This window comes from Stegostoma tigrinum, chromosome 28 (genome assembly GCF_030684315.1).
Source record: "Stegostoma tigrinum isolate sSteTig4 chromosome 28, sSteTig4.hap1, whole genome shotgun sequence".
NCBI classification, from domain to species: Eukaryota; Metazoa; Chordata; class Chondrichthyes; order Orectolobiformes; family Stegostomatidae; genus Stegostoma; species Stegostoma tigrinum.
In genome coordinates, this window is record NC_081381.1 from 9,505,268 (window position 1) to 9,524,727 (window position 19,460).

The 19,460-nt window shown below is 49.8% G+C and overlaps 1 protein-coding gene across 22 annotated transcripts in view; it reads right to left on the reverse strand.

Moving 5' to 3' along the window:
- rap1gapa (RAP1 GTPase activating protein a) overlaps positions 1-19,460 on the reverse strand; it is a 599,377-nt gene that overhangs the window by 111,256 nt on the left and 468,661 nt on the right. Inside the window, exon 1 of one of the 22 annotated variants that reach the window (XM_059655574.1) lies at positions 12,067-12,085. The exons of 19 other annotated variants lie outside the window; for them this stretch is intronic. Coding sequence is in view for 1 of the 3 variants with exons in the window: in XM_059655565.1 (XP_059511548.1) it covers positions 2,574-2,627 (54 nt within the window). In the remaining 2 variants the exon portion in view is untranslated. 2 more of the 22 variants (XM_059655573.1, XM_059655565.1) reach the window with 2 other exon arrangements.

The window sequence follows — 19,460 nt, forward strand, 5'->3', positions numbered from 1 at the left end:
CTCCAGTCCCTACACACCACCCGCTCCAGTCCACACCCGCACTCCACCCGCTCCGGTCCACACCCGCACTCCACCCGCTCCGGTCCCCGCCCACACTCCACCCGCTCCGGTCCCCGCCCACACTCCACCCGCTCCAGGCCCTACACACCACCCGCTCCAATCCCCACACTCCACCCGCTCCGGTCCCCGCCCACACTCCACCCGCTCCAATCCCCACACTCCACCCGCTCCGGTCCACGCCCGCCCTCCACCTGCTCCAGTCCCTACACACCACCCGCTCCAATCCACACCCGCACTCCACCCGCTCCGGTCCCCGCCCACGCACCACCCGCTCCAATCCCCATACTCCACCCGCTCCGGTCCCCGCCCACACTCCGCCCGCTCCGGTCCCCACACTCCACCCACTCCAATCCCCACACTCCACCCACTCTGGTCCCCGCCCACACTCCACCTGCTCCAGTCCCTACACACCACCCGCTCCAATCCACACCCGCACTCCACCCGCTCCGGTCCCCGCCCACACTCCGCCCGCTCCGGTCCCCACACTTCACCCACTCCAATCCCCACACTCCACCCACTCCGGTCCCCGCCCACACTCCACCTGCTCCAGTCCCTACACACCACCCGCTCCAATCCACACCCGCACTCCACCCGCTCCGGTCCCTGCCCACACTCCACCCACTCCAATCCCCACACTCCACCCACTCCGGTCCCCGCCCACACTCCACCCGCTCCAATCCGCACACTCCACCCGCTCCAGTCCCTACACACCACCCACTCTGGTCCCCGCCCACACTCCACCCGCTCCGGTCCCCGCCCACACTCCACCCACTCCGGTCCACGCCCGCACTCCACCTGCTCCAGTCCCTACACACCACCCGCTCCAGTCCACACCCGCACTCCACCCGCTCCGGTCCACACCCGTACTCCACCCGCTCCGGTCCACACCCGCACTCCACCCGCTCCGGTCCACACCCGTACTCCACCCGCTCCGGTCCACACCCGCACTCCACCCGCTCCAGGCCCTACACACCACCCGCTCCAATCCCCACACTCCACCCGCTCCGGTCCCCGCCCACACTCCACCCACTCCAATCCCCACACTCCACCCGCTCCGGTCCACGCCCGCCCTCCACCTGCTCCAGTCCCTACACACCATCCGGTCCCCGCCCACGCACCACCCGCTCCAATCCCCACACTCCACCTGCTCCGGTCCCCGCCCACACTCCGCCCGCTCCGGTCCCCACACTCCACCCACTCCAATCCCCACACTCCACCCACTCCGGTCCCCGCCCACACTCCACCCACTCCGGTCCCCACCCACACTCCACCCGCTCCGGTCCCTACACACCACCCGCTCCAATCCGCACACTCCACCCGCTCCAGTCCCTACACACCACCCATTCTGGTCCCCGCCCACACTCCACCCGCTCTGGTCCCCGCCCACACTCCACCCGCTCCAGTCCCCACACTCCACCCGCTCCAGTCCCCACACTCCACCCGCTCCGGTCCCCGCCCACACTCCACCCGCTCCAGTCCCCGCCCACACTCCACCCGCTCCGGTCCCCACACTCCACCCGCTCCGGTCCCTACACTCCACCCGCTCCAGTCCCCGCCCACACTCCACCCGCTCCGGTCCCCACACTCCACCCGCTCCGGTCCCTACACTCCACCCGCTCCGGTTTGACTCCGCTCTCCATCTTCTCTGAATTGCTTTCCACACAGAGGCTACTCAGAAGATTTAACAACTTTTGTCTTCATTGGACAAACTAACTGTGTCACTAACTACAGGGTTCTCTTCGTGTTTATAAAGGACGGCCTGTGGACAGCAGCAGTGTCCCAAAGACATCCTGTTGCATGATATACAGCGGCCAAAGACACATGGCCCTGGCTAACCACTGTACAAACAGCTTTCCCCACCCACCCCACCCACTATATCACATCTATTCCCTGAAACAGGGAACTTTCACCATTGCCTTGAATAGTCAGAAAGACCGGCCTCAGCGGGGGAACACAGCGGGCGATCAGCCGAAGATACGCTTCCCATTTCGGGGCAGGAGCCAGGGGGTCCCCCAAGTGAAACGATCATCGGCAAAGGTATTTCTACACAACAGACTGGCATCATCCACATTTCCGCGGGTTTGTATTTCTTTAAAAAAAACTCTCGTCAACTTCCCCACCGTTCATACACTGCAATATTTGTCTAGAGGGTATTTTTGAGCAGATTATATTTTACAAGACATTAACCACACGCATCAAAAACCCGAACACTTGCACAGAGAACAGTAACCAGATAGCTGATGATTTTCCTTTCTGCATTACAGGGTAGGTGCAGATCGTGAGCTTCACAAACCCTTGTCGTTTGGAGCACGGAGTTTTCAAAAAAGCAGCGCCTAATTCCTAACTAACACTTCCCTTTCAGCCGTGAGGGTTCCGGAAGGTCCATGCCCAGCTACAAGCCCTCAGGACAAAACACTAGCAGCATGTCAGTGTCTGTTTTATTTCTCCCAGCACAGGGACAGAATGTGACCATCCCGGAAAGTGACTGTGGGTATTCACAAGGTTCTACTCACTTCATCAGTCCAGTACTGGAATGGAGAGCTGGCAGCTCCCTCCATGGCTGGCATCCCGGGCACGACCTGGTGATTAGGCACATTAACTGACCTCAAAGGTCTCGCTGTTCTTCCTCACAACAAGCATAGCACGCTGGCAAGCATCTGCTCTTCCTTACTCTCATTAGTTTGAACTTTTTTTGCTTCTCACCCAGGCACACGGTGCCAGTCGTTTTATCTGTTTGCTATATCAAAAGTTGGATCATTGTGGGAAAGTGCTGGCTCCTGGCCAGGACTGACTGTGCAAGCCCTAACAAAGGGCAGCATGTTGGAACAACAATGCTTTAAGTCAGATACACAAAAACCTTAAAGATCATTCCTTTACCGAGGATGTGGAAACCTGTGACAAAGTGCATTTTTCTTCATTAAAACTTTGTTGCACCTTTTGATACATTTTAATCAGCGAGTTCTAAACCTGACACGTCCAACACACAGCTGACTGAGTCCCACATCCCACCCTAAGCAAACTTACCCCTGCCCTAACACCCACCTTGCACTCACTTTCCTTCACCCATTCACAGTTTAGTGATGGCTTGAGTTTAACATTCCCACATACTCAAATGTTTTTTTTCTGGGAGTAAAGCTATAAGTAGAACATAGAGCACAGAACAATATAGCGCAGAACAGACCCTTCGGCCCTCGATGTTGCGCCGACCTGTGAACATCTAAGCCCATCCCCCTACACTATCCCATCATCATCCATATGCTTATCCAAGGACTGTTTAAATGCCCCTAATGTGGCTGAGTTCACTACATTGGCAGGCAGGGGGTTCCACGCCCTTACCACCTTCTGAGTAAAGAACCTGCCTCTGACATCTGTCTTAAATCTATCACCCCTCAATTTGTAGCTATGCCCCCTCGTACAAGCTGAAGTCATCATCCTCAGAAAAAGACTCTCACTGTCCACCCTATCTAATCTTCTGATCATCTTGTATGTCTCTATTAAATCCCCTCTTAACCTCCTTCTCTCCAATGAGAACAGACCCAAGTCCCTCAGCCTTTCTTCATAGGGCCTTCGCTCCAGACCAGGCAACATGCTGGTAAATCTCCTCTGCACCTTTTCCAATGCTTCCGCATCCTTCCTGTAATGGGACGACCAGAACTGCATACAATATTCCAAGTGAGGCCGCACTAGCGTTTTGTACAGTTGCAGCATAACATCACGGCTCCAGAACTCAATCCCTCTACCGATAAAACCTAACACACCATAAGCCTTCTCAACAGCACTATCAACCTGGGTGGCAACTTTAAGGGGTCTATGTACATGGACACCAAGATCCCTCTGCACATCCACACTACCAAGAATCTTTCTGTTGACCCAGTATTCTGCCTTCCTATTGTTCTTCCCAAAGTGAATCACCTCACATTTATCTGCATTGAACTCCATTTGCCACCTTTCACCCCAATTCTGCAGTTTAGCCAAGTCTCCCTGCAACCTGCAACATTCTTCCACACTGTCCACCACTCCACTGACTTTAGTGTCATCTGCAAACTTACTAACCCACCCAGCAATGCCTGTGTCCAAGTCATTTATAAAAATGACAAACAGCAGTGGTCCCAAAACAGGTCCTTGAGGCACACCACTAGTAACCAGACTCCAGGCTGAATATTTTCCATCAACCACCACTCGTTGCCTTCTTACAGAAAGCCAATTTCTAATCTAAACTGCTAAATCTCCCTCAATCCCGTGCCTCTGTATTTTCTCCAACAGCCTACCATGTGGAACCTTATCAAAGGCTTTACTGAAGTCCATGTACACCACGTCAACTGCCCTACCCTCATCCACATGCTTGGTCATCTTCTCAAAAAGTCAATCAGGTTTGTGAGACACGACCTGCCCTTGATGAGCATTAGTTAATATTTACAATTCACAAAGACCTTCAGACAACATTGAAGGGGACTCATTCTACATAAGTCTTTCAGAAACTTTGCGAGTGCTTGGAATGAGCCCTGTTTTAACAAGGCATAGGCCTGGAACATCGCTAAAGAGCAGAAGAATGATCTGACAGAGGAGTCTCTACTGGAAGGTTTCCCCAGGGCAAGGAAATGGTGCTTGACATTTTGTCAGAACAATATGCTCCAAACATGTCCATTACACCTCCTTCACAAACAGGCCATGGAGGAAAAGCCCAGGACATGGCTGAGGTCACCCAGATCAGGCAGTTCACCAAACTGTGAATCAATGTGGCCTCAAAATACTTGCTGCAGAATTGAAGATAACACAGTGAACAGAATAAGTCAGAAAACAGCAAGATGTCATAATCAACAGGAAGAACTCAATATTGGGGAGGACTGCAACAAATTATAGCAGGACATTCTAAATATGATGTCAAAGGCAAGAAAGGCCATAAAAACATCAAACCATCAACAGGTTTTATCTCAAACAGAAAAGGGTTAACAAGTAGGGAAGTTATATTAAACCCGGCCAGTTAGTGACCCATCAGTCTCCTCTCGATCAGTAAAGTGATGGAAGGTGTCAGTAACAGTGCTATCAAGCAGCACCTGCTCAGCAATAACCCACTCAGTGATGCCCAGTTTGGGTTCCACCAGGGCCACTCAACTCCTGACCTCATTACAGCCTTGGTTCAAACATGGACAAAAGAGCTGAGTTCCAGAGGGTGAGGTGAGAGTGACAGCCCTTGACATCAAGGCTGCATTCGACCGAGTGTGGTATCAAGGAGCCCGAGCAAAACTGGAATCAGTGGGTATCAGGAACAAACTCTCCGGTGATTGGAGTCACACCTGGCACATAGGAAGATGGTTGTAATTGTTGGAGGTCAATCATCTCAGCTCCAGATCATCTCTGCAGGAGTTCCTCAGGGGAGTGACCTCGGCCCATCCATCTTCAGCTGCTTCATCAATGATCTTCCCTCCATAAAGGTTAGAAGTGGGGATGGTCGCCAATGATTGCACAATGCTCAGCACCATTCATGGTCCTCAGTTACTGAAACAGTCCATGTCCAAATGCAGCAAGATTTGGTCAATATCCAGAATTGGACTGACAGTGGCAAGTTACATTCAGGCCACACAAATGCCATTCAATGGCATTACCATCACTAAATTCCCCCATTGTCAACATCCTGAGGGTTACCACTGACCAGAAACTGAACCTGACTAGCAATATAAATACTATGGGTTTCAAGAGCAGGTCAGTGTCTAGGAGTAACTCACCTCCTGACTCCCCAAAGCCTGTCCCCCAACTACAGAAAAGTGAAATACTCCTACTTGCCTGGATGGGTACAGCTCTGACAACACTTAAGAAGCTTGACACCAAGGACAAACAGCCCACTTGATTCGCAACAATCTGCGAAATTCACTCCATCCACCAGCAACATACAGTGGCTTCAGTGTTCCATTTAAAGAATGCACTGCAGCATCCCACTGAGTCTCCTTGGACAGCACCTTCCAAACCCATGACCACTTCCATCTAGAAGTTCAAGGCTAGCAGATACGTGGAAATACCATGTACCTGTAAGCTCCCCCACAAGCAACTCATCATCCTGACTTGGAAATACACAACAGTTCCTTCAGTGTGACTGGGTCAAAATCCTGAAATTCCCTTCCTAAGGGCACTGTGGATGTCCCTATCCCACAGTACTGCAGTGATTTGAGAAAGCAGCTCATCAGCCAATCCTGGAGTCAATCAGGGACATTTCACGATGGGAAATAAATTCTGATCTAGCCACAATGTCCACATCTTTGGAATATGTGAATAAAAAAACCCATTTCAGGTTATGGTTAGCCTGAAGAGCATGTGTGCAGTTCTGGTCACCATCATAAAAATAGGATACCAAGACTTTAGAGAGAGGGTGTTGATGTTAACAAGGGCATACCAGAAGGAAGGGTCACTGGACCTGAAACGGTAACTCTGTTTTATTCCCTCATGGATGCTGCCAGACCTGCTGAGCTTTTCCAGCAACTTTGTTTTTGTTCCTGATTTACTGCAGATGCTGTCCTTTTGCTTCATACCAGTAGTGTTGGTTTCAAAATCAGGGGAACCCAAGGTTAACTTTTCATTTGATTATAAAATTGAATTAACTTGGTAATTTTATGCTTTAGTATTTCCTCTCCACAAACCTAAGATTCACTACAACATAATTTTATTTAATCATCATGCATTTTCTTTCAATTGGAAAATAGGTTAAGGGCTGCTGAAATAACAAGGTGTAGAGCTGGATGAACGCAGCAGGCCAAGCAAAATCTCAGGAGCAGGAAAGCTGATGTTTCGGGCCTAGACCCTTCATCTGAAAATGATTATCTGTTGAAGGGCCTAGGCCCAAAACTTCAGCTTTCCTGCTCCGAAGATGCTGCTTGGCCTGCTGTGTTCATCCAGCTCCACACCTTGTTATTTCAGATTCTCCAGCATCTGCTATCCCTACTATCTCTAAGGGCTTCTGAACACTTTTGTTGGCATGATTCTCACTTGCGTAAATTAATTAACCTGAGGAATCTAAGTGGGATAATGTTTTTCAAAGAAAAGATGCTTCAAGTAACCCACACAAATCCAGTTGTATCTCATCAACTATTTTATTGGTTCCAGTATCCAGCCAGAAACTGGGCCTTCATGCATGATGACAGGAGGACAGGAGAATTTTGTTATTTATTTAATGAGGGTCTTCTCAAGTATTATTTTTTAGGGAGTTTTTGAAACATATTCTGCAATTGAGGTTGGCTTTCATTGAAAACTGAAACCTTTGGCTCACTTATGATATTCAAGGAGGAGTTACAAAGGAATGTAGTGGAATCTGATCGAAGCTATTAGATAATGTTAGTCATTGCATTAGCAGAAGAAAATGTATCCTGAAGTCCTGATATATCACATAATGATGAATTAATTCATTCCGACCAAAGTGTTGAGTCTCAGAGGGTCTCTCTATTGTTAGATCACATCAATGCTCAGGCTGTACTTTCACACTAAGATGATGGAATTAATCTTGGGTAACACACAAGAAGGACTAACTCCATCCCAGGAATTTGTAACATGGATTCAAAGATCAATTCGGAATGACTTAATCTCTGACCTATAAGACAGTTACACTGAACACTGTATTGACAAAGGGCAGGTGATTTCTTGGTGGTGTTATCACTAGACTATTACTCCAGAAACTCAGCTACTGTTCTGGGGACTTGGATTCAAATCCTACCATGAACTAAGGGTCTAATGACGACTGTGAAACCATCATCAGCTGTTGGCAAACCTCATCTCGTTCACAAATGTCTTTAGGGAAGGAAACTGCCATCTTTACCTGGTCTGGCCTATATATGACTTCAGACCCACAGCAATGTGGTTGACTTTTAACTAGACTCTGGATAATTAGGGATGGGGCAATAAATGCTGGGCCTAGCCAGAGATGCCTATATCCCTGTGAGTAAATAAAAAAAATTGCAAGAACCTCAAAGTCTCAATATGCAACAATTTAGTAAACTCAGTGACATTGACTAAGGAGTTTAAAATAAGTAGTCAGTCCTACAAAGAACTGGCAAAGGAAGTTTAAAAAAAAATATGATGGAAAAACAACTCTAAATAAATGCCAACCATCAGGGCCATTGAATCAGGCAATAAAATAAATTGCAGCGTGTTATTGAATTTTTGGATATTGTGTGATTTCTGACACTCTACACGCTGTCACAAACAGGAGGAACAGTCATTCAGCATTTCCAGTCTCACTCATCAAATCATCTTTGCAAGATTTTTTTGTTGTTCCCCTCCATGACTTGAGCACACAAATCAAAGCTGACAGTCGTATTTCAGTACTGAGGGAGTGGCTGCACTGTTGGAGTAGTCAAGAGGCAACTAGATATAAACACTTGGGGCAAATAGGGCCAAAGGTTATGGGGAGAGAGTAGGATTAGGCTACTGAGTTGGATGATCAACCATGATTGTGAAGAACGGCACAGCAGGCTAGAAGGGCTGAATGGCCTTTTGCTCCTATCTTCTATGTTTCTTCGTGCTGTCTTTCAAATAAGATGTTAAGCTGCTTTCTCAAGTGGAGAGAGAAGATCCCAGGTGACTAATTAAAGAGGAGAATGTATGTTACCCAGATGACCTCAAAATCTACAACAGACAAAAGCATAAGGTTGGGTATTATCAAATTGTGGGAGCTTGCTCTGCACCAATTGGCTGCTGGTTTCTTCCATTACAACAGTAAATGTACTTCAAAAGTTTTTTGTTAGCTACAGAATGCGTTGGGTTGTACTGTGATTCTGAAAAGGTACTATATAAATGCAAGCAATTCTTTTCTCCCCAATATAGATCATGTCTTGAATCAGTACATTGCTGTCCTGTGTGTTGCCATGGTGGAAACACAATAGACTTGTTATCTTAACGTATGAAGACAAATTAAACTGGTTGTAGGCAGTTCATGTAAAACATGTCAATTGGATTCTAAAATAAAATATTTTAACAAATTATATTAGCCTTCAAGTTACTAATTTCATACTGAATAAACTGGAGCAGAATATTGGCACTCTGATTAAAAACACAGACATCCTGGGTAAATTACAAAGGAGGGTGTTTACTGTACTGCTTTTGTGTTATGCTGCTGTGCAGTTGATGTTGAATCTTGTAAAGTGTGTGACCTATTTATTGGAGCGACTGATGCCAAAAAACTCAGGGCAGACCAGAATTTGTTACAGACAGAGAGAGAGAGCGCGCGAGAGAGAAATAAGAGAGAGTGAGAGCAAGGAAGAGAATGTGAAACTTTAACTTTTGAATGTTTTCCCTGAAGAACAATGTCAACTTCCTTTCTCAGGCCTAAAAAAATACCCATCAGGAATATTTACCTTCTGAAAACATGCTAAATATCTGGAGAGGGATTACATTTCATTGATGCACATTATTAGGGTGAGAGCTGAAACTACATCTCCACACAAATTGTTTCCTGGGATTGGGACAGAAAAACTGCAGATGCTGGAATCCAAGGTAGACAATCAGGAGGCTGGAAGAACACAACAAGCCAGGCAGCATCTGGAGGGAAGGAGCAGTCAATGTTTCAGGTATTACCCTTCATCAGGACTGGGTGTGGGGGTAGGGGGAGCTGCAGATATTGGAGGCGGGGGGGGGGGAAGGTGGAGGTGGAATGGTCGTGATCAGTAAGACTTGGTTAGTTGATGGGAGGGATGAATCAGGTTGGTGGCTGGAAGGGAGGGTCGGTGGGTGGAATGGAATGGAAGAGGTGGGACTGGGAGGGGAGGTGGGGGATGGATGGGAAGGTTATTTGAAATTGGAGAACTCAATGTTGAGTCCTCTGGGCTGGAGGTTGCCCAGGCGGAAGATAAAGTGTTGTTCTTGAAATGTGAGTTCCAAGTCACTGTGACACTGGGGGAGGCTGAAGACACGTCAGAGGGGGAGTAGGGAGGGAGGTTGAAACGGGTGATTGGAGTTGGTGGAAGTGTTTGAGCATGATACGTCGGATGCAGAGGCTGGTGGGGTGGACATTGAGGACAAGGGAGACCATCTCTTTATTAAATTTGTTGGGGAGAGAGTTGGTTTCAAGCTGAGGAGTGGGGAATGGAGGAGGTGTGGCTGTGGGCGGTCTGGATGACAGGGGCGGGGGGGGGGGACAAGAGCGTTGTTTGTAAAAGGCGGACATCAGGGATGTTCGGAGGGAACGTTTTCTTGTAAGCGCAAATTTAACGGAGATGTAGGAATTGGGAAAATGGGATACGATATATTTTACACCAACCAAACTGTAGTATACTTCTATAGAACTGCCTCCTTACTTCTGTGTTTCCTTCCCTAATGAAATTAAAAACGGAACTGGATTTGGTGTTTAAACTAGCCTGTACGCTTGCTTAACTCTGATCAAAGTACTCCGTGTTTTTTCTCTCTAGAAGAACGTTGCCAAAAAGGTAAAGTCAGCATTGTACTGGGGCACCATAGAGCTGCTCTCTCATTACAGAAAGATTACTGGTGGCGGTTTACTGCGAGGGTCAGTACACCTCAGGCAAGGGGAGATGTTCAGAAGGAGAGCCCTTCATGAAAACCTCCATCGGTGTGGGAATTGACCCTATATTGTTTACATCACTCTACATTGCAAACCAGTCACTTGGGCTACGGAGGCTCAGCCCTTGCCTGACGCAAGTTTAAACTTGGTACCAAATTAGGGATGTCTGAGAGTGCAGTGATGTCAGCAAACAGATAAGCAGCCAATCACACTGAATTATTCAAACACGGCAAATCAAAGTTAAAAACACTTACAATTCTTCATTTATGTTGATTATATTACGTGAAAATTTAAATCAAGTGACTAAATTAAGATATAAACTAAAACAAAGATACAAGACAAAAAGTTATGGTTTCAAAATGAGAGATTTTTACTACAATGGGATAATTTGACATTCCACAAACATTAAATTAGCTTTCTGACAAGGGCTTGTAGCTGTAATTACTAACTTTGTATGCTGTTAAATCATAGTTAAACTTTCAATCAAAAAGATACAACGTTTCTGGTGTTTTTGCAACAAGACTAACAGCAGAAAAGTGGAAATCCTTATCAATTCATGATCACCTAAAGATTGAAGTTTCCAGGATACTTTATAGCACAGCTACCACCCCCCCAACCCCCCCGACACACACACACACACACACACACACACACACACCGCCAGGTGATTCTACACATGTCCTGCCTCTGGAAGCTTCTGTCAGTTTCAGTGGAATAACACAGGTAACCGCTGACCATTCTATCTCTAGCACCACATAATCCCAGCTGGTACATTACTTTCGTAAAATAGCATTTGAATTATCCCCACAATAAATGAGACAAAGGAATAAGGAACAGTGGAAACTGCTTCGTTATAGATGCTGACTGATGTGTAATCAGATAAAACACTCTACATTTCAGAATCATATAAATAATCTCTCCCGAAATGTTAAACAGATTGAAATATTTTCCTTTATCGAGGTTATCCCCCCGTAACTCATGGATATTCATGAGGTGTTTGTGCAGAACTGCAGGAAAGTAAAAGACACAAAAGGATTATTTTAAACCTGCCATTCTTGAGGTTTTCATAGAAGCCCCATTTCCAGCCTCTGCCCATGGATTCACCCACAATTTATCGAAATTCATAAGTCACCCAGCTGTTGCCTCACAAACACACAGTTTCCAAAAACAGGTTTACTTCCCCATGAAAATGACTCGGCCATGCAAATACGTGGAAGAGTCATTAGTTTAACAGGTGACAGAAATATATTTTTTCCAAAGCAATGCAGCAAATGCTTCCTCTGTGACAGTTACGCACAGCAACAATACAAAGCAGCAGTTTAAATGATATCTGCCAGATCAAATTACTAAGCAAATAGCAGCCTCTGTTTCATATCATTAGCATACTACATATTTACATCTGAAGAATAAGAAACAGTAGAATAAACGTGTAATCGTGCTTTCAGGAGATAGGTCCTTAAAATACACCATTGCAAATATAATTCCCACCTCTTCCGATTTTCACTCACTGTGAATGCAGCTTCCTGCTGGGAGAACAGTATCACCTCAACAATCTTTCACTGGCTGTTTGTGGTTTGTTCAAGCTCCACCACAGAGACCTCAAGTTCATCCAAACGGAAACAGCCATTGACCAAGCTGTTAGCATATTCAGAATAATAAAATATGAGGCTGGATGAACACAGCAGGCCAAGCAGCATCTCAGGAGCACAAAAGCTGACGGTTCGGGCCTAGACCCTTCATCAGAGAGGGGGATGTGGGGAGGGAACTGGAATAAATAGGGAGAGAGGGGGAGGCGGACCGAAGATGGAGAGTAAAGAAGATAGGTGGAGAGGGTGTAGGTGGGGAGGTAGGGAGGGGATAGGTCAGTCCAGGGAAGACGGACAGGTCAAGGAGGTGGGATGAGGTTAGTAGGTAGCTGGGGGTGCGGCTTGGGGTGGGAGGAAGGGATGGGTGAGAGGAAGAACCGGTTAGGGAGGCAGAGACAGGTTGGACTGGTTTTGGGATGCAGTGGGTGGGGGGGAAGAGCTGGGCTGGTTGTGTGGTGCAGTGGGGGGAGGGGATGCACTGGGCTGGTTTAGGGATGCAGTAGGGGAAGGGGAGATTTTGAAACTGGTGAAGTCCACATTGATACCATATGGCTGCAGGGTTCCCAGGCGGAATATGAGTTGCTGTTCCTGCAACCTTCGGGTGGCATCATTGTGGCAGTGCAGGAGGCCCATGATGGACATGTCATCAAGAGAATGGGAGGGGGAGTGGAAATGGTTTGCGACTGGGAGGTGCAGTTGTTTGTTGCGAACTGAGCGGAGGTGTTCTGCACAGCGGTCCCCAAGCCTCCGCTTGGTTTCCCCAATGTAGAGGAAGCCGCACCGGGTACAGTGGATGCAGTATACCACATTGGCAGATGTGCAGGTGAACCTCTGCTTAATGTGGAATGTCATCTTGGGGCCTGGGATGGGGGTGAGGGAGGACGTGTGGGGACAAGTGTAGCATTTCCTGCGGTTGCAGGGGAAGGTGCCGGGTGTGGTGGGGTTGGAGACCACTCTCTCCGTGACTCCCTTGTTCGCTCCACACTGCCCTCCAACCCCACCACACCCGGCACCTTCCCCTGCAACCGCAGGAAATGCTACACTTGTCCCCACACCTCCTCCCTCACCCCCATCCCAGGCCCCAAGATGACATTCCACATTAAGCAGAGGTTCACCTGCACATCTGCCAATGTGGTATACTGCATCCACTGTACCCGGTGCGGCTTCCTCTACATTGGGGAAACCAAGCGGAGGCTTGGGGACCGCTGTGCAGAACACCTCCGCTCAGTTCGCAACAAACAACTGCACCTCCCAGTCGCAAACCATTTCCACTCCCCCTCCCATTCTCTTGATGACATGTCCATCATGGGCCTCCTGCACTGCCACAATGATGCCACCCGAAGGTTGCAGGAACAGCAACTCATATTCCGCCTGGGAACCCTGCAGCCATATGGTATCAATGTGGACTTCACCAGTTTCAAAATCTCCCCTTCCCCTACTGCATCCCTAAACCAGCCCAGTGCATCCCCTCCCCCCACTGCACCACACAACCAGCCCAGCTCTTCCCCCCCACCCACTGCATCCCAAAACCAGTCCAACCTGTCTCTGCCTCCCTAACCGGTTCTTCCTCTCACCCATCCCTTCCTCCCACCCCAAGCCGCACCCCCAGCTACCTACTAACCTCATCCCACCTCCTTGACCTGTCCGTCTTCCCTGGACTGACCTATCCCCTCCCTACCTCCCCACCTACACCCTCTCCACCTATCTTCTTTACTCTCCATCTTCGGTCCGCCTCCCCCTCTCTCCCTATTTATTCCAGTTCCCTCCCCACATCCCCCTCTCTGATGAAGGGTCTAGGCCCGAAACGTCAGCTTTTGTGCTCCTGAGAAGCTGCTTGGCCTGCTGTGTTCATCCAGCCTCACATTTTATTATCTTGGAATCTCCAGCATCTGCAGTTCCCATTATCTCTGAGCATATTCAGAAGGAAGGGTTTGTCATGTGTCTTCATCTCAGATAGAATGGCAGTAGGCACTACCCGAATTAGGTTATAGCATTTCCCTGGCTATTGCCAGCTCCTATCACAGTTTTAAACCTTGGTGTAAAGTTCATGTCGCGGTCGAAGCAGAACCCCCTCTGCTATCTTGTGACTTGATCATGAACACCGTGGACTGTTCAAAAGATGCACAATCATCTCACACATCAGGTGAGGTATCAGTATATTCAGGATGGAAAACTGGCTGGGACAAAGTACCATAGTAAACTGTACAGTGTAAATACCATACCTTTTTTTAAGTTTATCTGTATTTATGATTGGACTGAATTGCAAAAAGCCCTGTTTTAAAACCCAAAGTGAAATAGCTTCACAGAGGCTGGTATTCTGTGACCAAGTCCCCCTTTGTCTGTACATGGGGAGTCCTTGACACTCATCCAGTTCCCTCAGAGCCGGTTCTCAGATTGAGCAGGATATCTGACACTCCTGTTTATATCTGTCAGCCAGGGCTCCCTGATTGGACCAGATTAACCCTATCAGGGAACTCATATTCTATGAGATCCACCTGGCTGATTTTGTTACATTCAGTGCACAAGGTTTGTGAAAGGGGTTGATGCATTTTTTTTGAAAGAAAGTTGCCATAACTCATTGTAAGTGGTGTTTACAATGCTGCTTTGGTTAACAGTGGTTGGAGATAGCCTGGCAGTAGGTGTTAACTGGTCAACAATTAAATGGCTGGCTGCTCAGTAGCTGAACAGCTTGTATATGTGAATGATGGCTCCAGAAGCCTTGGAGCTCTGGAAAGGGAGGTGATATATGTGTCTGCAGTAGAAAACACCTCAAGCCTAAAGAAAGCCAATTTTCTTCTCCCATCAGTTACTGCAAGTTGTTGCTTTTAACTTATAAGTCAGAGATTTTATAATTTGTAAACTAGCTGCTCTGTGCCTCCTGCAAGTACCTGGAGAAGAAAGACTGAAGAACAGCAAGTACTGAACCCTGTGCACCACGACCATTGAACAGCCTTCCTGAGTTTTCTCTCCACTCATAATACTATTTACTGCCTGTCAGTAAGTTATGTAGGGGTAATTTTACAAGGGAGTCAGAGCTACATATATCACCAGTTCATTATTGTTATCTGTAGCTAAATCTTTTTAAATTTAGCAAATATTAATACTCAAAATACAGAAAACAGTCCCGCACTTTCTCTTAATCTAGGTCTAAACAAACAGGTAAATAGAGAATAACAAGGTGCAGAGCTGGATGAACACAGCAGGCCAAGCAGCATCAGAACAGCAGGAAAGCGGACGTTTCAGGTCAAGACCAGTCTTCAGAAAATGACTCCTAATGGATGTAAGTTTGCTCGCTGAGCTGGAAGGTTCGTTTTCAGACGTTTCGTCACTTTTTTTTATTTGAAAAAATATACTTTATTCATAAGATGTACAAAAAATAAAACATATTTACACACCTACCCAGTCATGCAAGCCGTACGTACACCAACTAAAGGAAAAAAACAAACAAAGAAGAAAAAAAAACAAAGCGAAGAAAATACCCCAGCAGTCGTCACCCCACACAGTCCCAGTTGGCCCCCTGACCAGTTGGGAAAGGCGCCAGCTGCGCCCAGTTACCGGATAGGGCCCTTTTTCCTAATCTGGGCGAGGGGTTTCATACCGTGGTCTTTCCCCACCGCGCCTTGGCGGCGGCTGCCCCAAGCTTTAGCGCATCCCTCAGCACGTAGCCCTGGACCTTGGAGTGCGCCAGTCTGCAACACTCGGTTGGGGTCAGTGGGTCAGTTCTTTCAGCTGGCAGACCAGCAAGTTGCGGGCAGACCAAAGAGCGTCTTTCACCACATTGATGGTCGTCCAGGCGCAGTTGATGTTGGTCTCAGTGTGCGTCCCGGGAAACAGCCCGTAGAGCACGGAGTCCCATGTCACGGAGCTGCTCGGGATGAACCTCGACAAATACCACTGCATCCCCCTCCAGACCTCCTGCGCATAGGCACACTCCAGAAGGAGGTGATCGACAGTCTCATCGCCCCCGCAGCCACCTCGAGGGCAGCGTGCAGTGGCGTAGAGATTCCAGGCATGCATAAAGGATCTCACAGGCAGAGCCCCTCTCACCGCCAGCCAAGCAATGTCCTTGTGCTTGTTTGAAAGTTCTGGCGATGAGGCAGTCTGCGTGGGGAACCACACGACGGGATCCACCCTCTCCTTTTCCCGAAGGGTCCTGAGGATACTACGTGCTGACCACTGCCTGACGGCCTTGTGGTCAAAGGTGTTTCCCTTCAAAAATTTCTCCACGAAGGACAGGTGGTACGGGACGGTCCAACTACTCGGAGCGTTCCGCGGCAACGAGGCCAGGCCCATCCTTCGCAACACCGGGGACAGGTAGAACCTCAGTAAGTAGTTACACTTGGTGTTTGCGTACTGAGGATCTACGCACAGCTTGATGCAGCCGCACACAAAGGTAGCCATCAGGGCGAGGGTGGCGTTCGGTACGCCCTTTCCCCATTTCCCAGGACTTTGTACATGGTGTCCCTGCGGACCCGGTCCATCCTCGACCCCCAAATGAAGTGGAAGATGGCCCAGGTGACCGCAGCGGCGCAGGTCCAGGGAATAGGCCAGGCCTGTGCCACATACAACAGTACCGAAAGCCCCTCACACCTGACAACCAGGTTCTTAACCGCGATGGAGAGGGACTGGAGCGTCCACCTGCCCAGCTTCTGCTTCAGTTTGGTGATAAGCTCCTCCCACGTCTTAGTGCAGGCTCCAGCTCCACCAAACCAAACACCCAGCACCTTCAGGTAGTCTGTCCTGACGGTGAAGGGGATGAAGGAGCGGTCGTCCCAGTTCCCGAAGAACATGACCTCGCTCTTACCCCTATTGACTTTGGCACCCGAGGCCAGTTCAAACTGGCCACAGATGTCCAACAGCCTACTCACCGACCGACGATCGGTGCAGAAGATGGCGACGTCGTCCACGTACAGGGAGGTCTTGACCTGAAGGCCTCCGCTGCCTGGGATAGTCACGCCCTTCAGGCTCACATCCTTCCTGATGGATGCGGCGAAGGGCTCCACACAGCACACGAACAAGGCAGGAGAGAGCGGGCAGCCCTGCCTGACTCCAGATCTGACGGGAAAACTGTCCGATTCCCACCCGTTGATCGAGACTGCGCTAACGATGTTGGCGTAGAGCAGCCGGATCCAATTGCAGATGCCCTCCCCGAACCCCAATTTGGAGAGGATGTCCCTCATGTAAGCATGAGAGACCCTGTCGAAGGCCTTCTCCTGGTCCAGGCTGACGAGGCAGGTGTCCACCCGCCTGTCCTGTATGTAGGCGATCGTATCCCTGATGAGCACGAGGCTCTCAGCGATCTTCCTGCCTGGCACAGCACAGGTTTGGTCAGGGTGAATCACCGACTCCAGGACAGACCTGACCCGGTTGGCTATGACCTTGGCCAGGATTTTCTAGTCCACGTTCAATAATGAAATGGGACGCCAATTCTTAGTTTCTTCCCTCTCCCCCCTCCTTTTGTAAATGAGGGTGATGATGCCCTTCCTCATGGACTTGCACATTTCCCCTGCCCGAAGCGCACTATCGTACACCTCCAGCAGGTCCTGGCCGACCAGGTCCCACAGAGCAGAATACAGCTCGACCGGTAAGCCGTCGCTCCCGGGAGTCTTATTCCTCTCCAAGGACTTGAGGGCTCTGGTCAGCTCGTCCAGGGATATCGGCTGGTCCAGCCACTCCCTCGTGCCGTCGTCTAAGACATCCGTGATAGATGACAGGAACGACTTGGAGGCCATGCTGTCCGTGGGTTTTGTGTCGTACAGTCCGGCATAGAAGGATCTGCTGATCCTCAAAATGTCGGGCCGAGACGACATCACCGAGCCATCGTCCTCCTTCAGCCGGCTAAGCACAGAGCTCTCTTTGTGCACCTTCTGAAAGAAGAAACGCGAGCACGTCTCGTCCTGCTCCACGGAGCGGACCCTGGACCGGAAGATTATTCTGGAGGCCTCCATGGCGAACAGCGAGGCTTGCTGGCCCCTCACCTCGCGGAGGTCCTCCGTGACATCGACCCCCATCAACTGCAGAAGGAGCAGGTTCTACACCCTTTTCTGGAGTCGCGACAGCTTTCCCCGCCTCTCTTTTGCCTTCTGAACACCCTCGAGGACAAAGAACCTCTTGATGTAGTCCTTCACTGTCTCCCACCAGTCGCCCGGAGACTCAAAGAGGGGTTTCACGGTTCTCCAACTGGCGTACTCCCTCTTAAGCTCCTCGATGTTCTTTGGGGTCAACAGAGTCGTGTTGAGCTTCCACGTCCCCTTGCCGGCCAGCTGGTCGTCCTGTAAGTGACAGTCCGTCAGCAGGAGGCAGTGGTCAGAGAAGAACACCGGCTCGACGCCAGTGGACCTGACCGAGAACGCCTGTGACACAAACAGGAAGTCTATCCTTGAGCGAATAGACCCGTCTGGCCGCGACCAGGTGTACCTCCGCTGCGCTCCGTCTGCAGGGGTGTTGAAGACATCAAGCAGCTTGGTGTCCTTCACCGTGCCCATCAGGAATCTGGGCGTGACGTCCAGTTGACTCCCCCACCCGCTGTCCCCACGCCGGATCTTCCATCTGCATCAATGCAGTTGAAGTCTCCGCCTAGGATGGCCGGCCTGGACGTAGCCAGCAGTGGTGGAAGCTGCTGCAGGACGGCCAACCGCTCACTCCGTACCGCTGGGGTGTACATGTTGATCAGCCTCAGGGGAGCGTTCCTGTAGGTGACGTCAGCCACTAGGAGGCGCCCCCCACCACCTCCTGAACTTGAGAGATGGTGAAGTTGCGCCCCCGCAGCAGAATAGCCAGGCCCGAGGAGCGACAGTCGTTACCCCCCGACCAGATCGAAGGCCCACAGGTCCAGGCGCCCGACCATTTCCCGTACCTGCCGAGGTGCGGTATCCCGCACTCCTGCAGAAACAGGAGGTCGGCCTTGATGGTGGTCAGGTAGGCCAACGTGGACACACATCTCGCGGTTGACTTGACGCTGCGCACATTAATGCTCGCAACCCGTACCCCCATTGTGGGCAGTGACCACAGTACCCTCCCCAAGTCCAAGGTCCAGCCCCTCCATCCTTCCCTTCATGCCCATTGCCCAGGCTAACTGCTGGACACTCTTCGGGCTCAGGAAACTGTCCGTGCTGCCTTCCGGGTGGCATGCCCCTGTCGGGGGTACGGAGGCAGCAGAGTCTGGCTCTGGGTCAGGCTGGGGACACGCTGTTTCCTCCTTCCCGCCTGGAAGTTCCGGGGGGCCTTCCAGGACCCCAGCAACACGTGACTGGGTCTCGGAGGGAGCCTTAGGACGCCTCCCGTCACCTGGAAGTGAGGTGCTGCTTTCCTTCTCC